At 33.5% G+C, this 3,066-nt stretch overlaps 1 protein-coding gene across 6 annotated transcripts; it reads left to right on the forward strand.

The window, feature by feature from the left end:
- The first annotated feature begins 358 nt into the window (after positions 1 to 358).
- Positions 359 to 2,771, forward strand: LOC145006434 (D111/G-patch domain-containing protein). 6 transcript variants are annotated; one of them, XM_078965520.1, is made up of 8 exons: positions 359 to 478; positions 782 to 859; positions 1,004 to 1,199; positions 1,451 to 1,605; positions 1,794 to 1,937; positions 2,011 to 2,114; positions 2,333 to 2,480; positions 2,612 to 2,771. In XM_078965520.1, exons 2-8 carry the CDS (start codon positions 797 to 799, stop codon positions 2,687 to 2,689), a joined length of 888 nt encoding a protein of 295 aa, XP_078821646.1. In that variant the 5' UTR covers positions 359 to 478; positions 782 to 796; the 3' UTR covers positions 2,690 to 2,771. The 6 variants fall into 6 exon arrangements, with proteins under 6 accessions (XP_078821646.1, XP_078821648.1, XP_078821647.1 ...); XM_078965522.1 differs by having other exon boundaries at positions 399 to 478; positions 782 to 912; XM_078965521.1 differs by lacking the exon at positions 359 to 478 and adding an exon at positions 492 to 631.
- The last annotated feature ends 295 nt before the right edge of the window (positions 2,772 to 3,066 follow it).

The following is a 3,066-nucleotide window of genomic DNA, read 5'->3' on the forward strand; positions in this document are numbered from 1 at the left end:
ATAAGATGATAGAGTTTCATGTATTTATTTAAATTAACGATTATAATTTTAAATAACTAAAAAAATATCTCTTAAATAATAATTTATTTGAAATAATTGATTAATAATTTGAAGATTTTACTATGAAAATTTAATTAATTTTATAACCATGGTTCTGATGAGTTATAATCTAGTTTAAAGGTGTTAAGAATATAATTTGTTTTTTCTAGTCTTCCTTAACAAACTATAATATAAACGGTCTTGGGCTGAATTAAACAACTAAGATATAAACGATCTTGGGCCGTATAGTTACAACTTAAACATGAACCATTTTGGGCTGAATGGGCCAGATCAAGGTCTGAACTCTGAACCAATAACCTGCATCAAGAAACTAGATCCGTAAATTGGTCTAATGGATTAGAAACTAGCAAGTAGCAAGTGCTGCGTCGATTAGATCAAGCGAATTGTAAGCTAAAGTCTCCGTGGTTTCTCCAATCAGGTAAAGACTCTTTGATTTTTCATCCTATTCTAATTGGAAAGAAAACCCTAAATTTATCGTTGTAGTTGTTTACTAATTTAAGCTAAGTGATCTAAGATTTAGGGTATTATATCACCGATTGCTCCCGGAAGTCATTTAAACGGATAATTTCTGGTGATTTCATCGGATGATCATTTCCATACTTTCCAATTCTTTTATATGGTGTTACGAAAATTTCAAATTCCTGTTTCTGTTTAGTAAAATTCCGGATGGTTTGGTTGCTTCAGACCTTTTCTGATACTTTTGTTTCTTACTTGGTTGCAGTTTGAAGTCATTGAAATGGAGAACAGAAGGTACAACGGCAGACAAGACATACGTAGAAGACAACAGAAAGCAGATGAGGTCATATGCTTGTGCAAGTTTTTGTTGTGTTATTTGACTGAAGTTTAATCATGGTTAAGTTGATTTATGCTATCTATTTGCATACAAGTGACGCTGTAGAATCATTAGTGTGTTGATTTGGTTCGTGTTTTGTAAACTCTACAGGAAGATGAGGCATCTGTTCTTGAGGAATTTGCAGAGGAATTTCGCCTACCAATTCATCACAGACCAACAGAAAACGTAGATCTTGATAATGTTGAACAAGCTTCATTAGACACACAATTAACATCCTCTAATGTTGGTTTCCGGCTTCTTCAAAAGATGGGGTGGAAAGGGAAAGGTCTTGGGAAGGATGAACAAGGTATGCAGATAACATTATTGAATAATTGAATTCATAATACAGACAAAGTTAATTGACATATTTCATTTAAACGTAAGAAAATATAATCAGAACAGTGCATTTGTTCCATTTCCATCTTTACTTCATGTTATGCCTAGTGTGTTGATTTTTAATCTATTTTTTTTAATGCCTCAGTCTCACCAACTTAAATTTACCTTTTCTGCATCTTAACAAACAAACAAGCCCTAATTCTTTCCATGATGATTCCGTAGGAATCACCGAACCCATCAAATCCGGAATCAGAGATTCAAAACTCGGAGTCGGAAAACAAGAACAAGACGATTTCTTCACCTCAGAAGAAAACATCCAACGAAAGAAACTCGACATTGAAGTTGAAGAAACCGAGGAAACTGCAAAGAAACGAGAGGTATCCCTTTTCACTCTTAAAAAAGAAAAACATATATAAATACATTAAGAAAAAATCTTATCTTATATATAATATAGAATATATAATATAATATATATATAGCAGAAGACAGCGTATGTCTGTTTTTTATTAGTATCTCTATCTGGTGGCTTCTTCTGCCCCCTCTCCTGCACATTATGAAAATCCAGGTTATGGCAGATCGAGAGCACAAAATTCAAACTGAAGTCAATGAAATCCGCAAGACTTTCTATTGTGAGCTTTGCAATAAGCAGTACAAGTTAGCAGTTGAATTTGAAGGTCATCTTAGCTCATATGATCACAATCATCGAAAGGTATATAAGTAAATTACAATTGGGATTTTTTTTTTTTGAGGTGGAGGGTATTTACGTCTTTTGCGGTTTACAGCGGTTTAAAGAAATGAGAGAAATGCACGGAAGCAGCAGCCGTGATGATAGGCAAAAGCGTGAACAGTTGCGCCAGGAAAAAGAGATGGCTAAGTTTGCTCAAATGTAAGCTTTTTATGATAAGGACAAGAAGGGTATTTATGTCTTTTGCACAGAGGCTAAACCAAGTTTCTTCTTCCCTACTTTTTTGTTGGTAGGACAAAAAATTGGACCGTTATCCCATTGATAACTCTCTCAGTCTCAGTCCAATGCATGTCAAACACAGTCTGTTATGTTATGTCAGATCACAGATGATTAAATATATTTTACTTTTTTTGATTTAGGGCTGATGCGCATAAGCAACAACAACAACAGCAAGAGGAGTCTGGAAAAAGTAATTTAGCAGTGAAGAATGCTGCTACTGTTCTTGCTGATCAGGATCAGAGGAAGGTTTTGAAGTTTGGATTTTCATCAAAACTTGGTGCATCAAAGGTATTAACAATTTTTTTTTGAAAAGAATTTTCATGTCTAAGTTTCTCAAAGTAGTTTGTTTTTTATTTATGAAAAACTTACTTATTGGCTATATTGTGAAAAGGAGTAAAGTATGTTGGTGTTTAATGTAGAGTTCAGGCATGAGTGCAGCAAAGAAGCCGAAAACACCTATTGCATCAGTTTTTGGAAATGATAGCGATGAAGAGTAGTAATATTCATATTTACTCTCTTGTATACTATTTACTTGGTTGTATTGTATACTTAAAAATATATTTTTATTTCTCTTGTATACTCCTTGGCTTGGTGTGGTTAAACATTTAACTTGGACAACTATCTATACATTACATGGTTGTTTCTTTTTTACTTAAGATGGACAGCATGACCTAATAATGGCTTTAATGTATCAAGACACAAACCCTTTACCTATTTGGACAACTGATGAATGTTGTGAAATTTGTTTTTAAAATGCAAAAGCAAAATGATCATAGGTAGTCTCATTATGATTCAGAGGGTGGTTTATTCTGGTAAAGAAACAACTAACTCTCATTTACTCTTGGTTATATGTCTATGCGTTGACAAGTGACAA

This window comes from Lactuca saligna, chromosome 7 (genome assembly GCF_052625555.1).
Source record: "Lactuca saligna cultivar CGN05327 chromosome 7, ASM5262555v1, whole genome shotgun sequence".
NCBI lineage: Eukaryota > Viridiplantae > Streptophyta > Magnoliopsida > Asterales > Asteraceae > Lactuca > Lactuca saligna.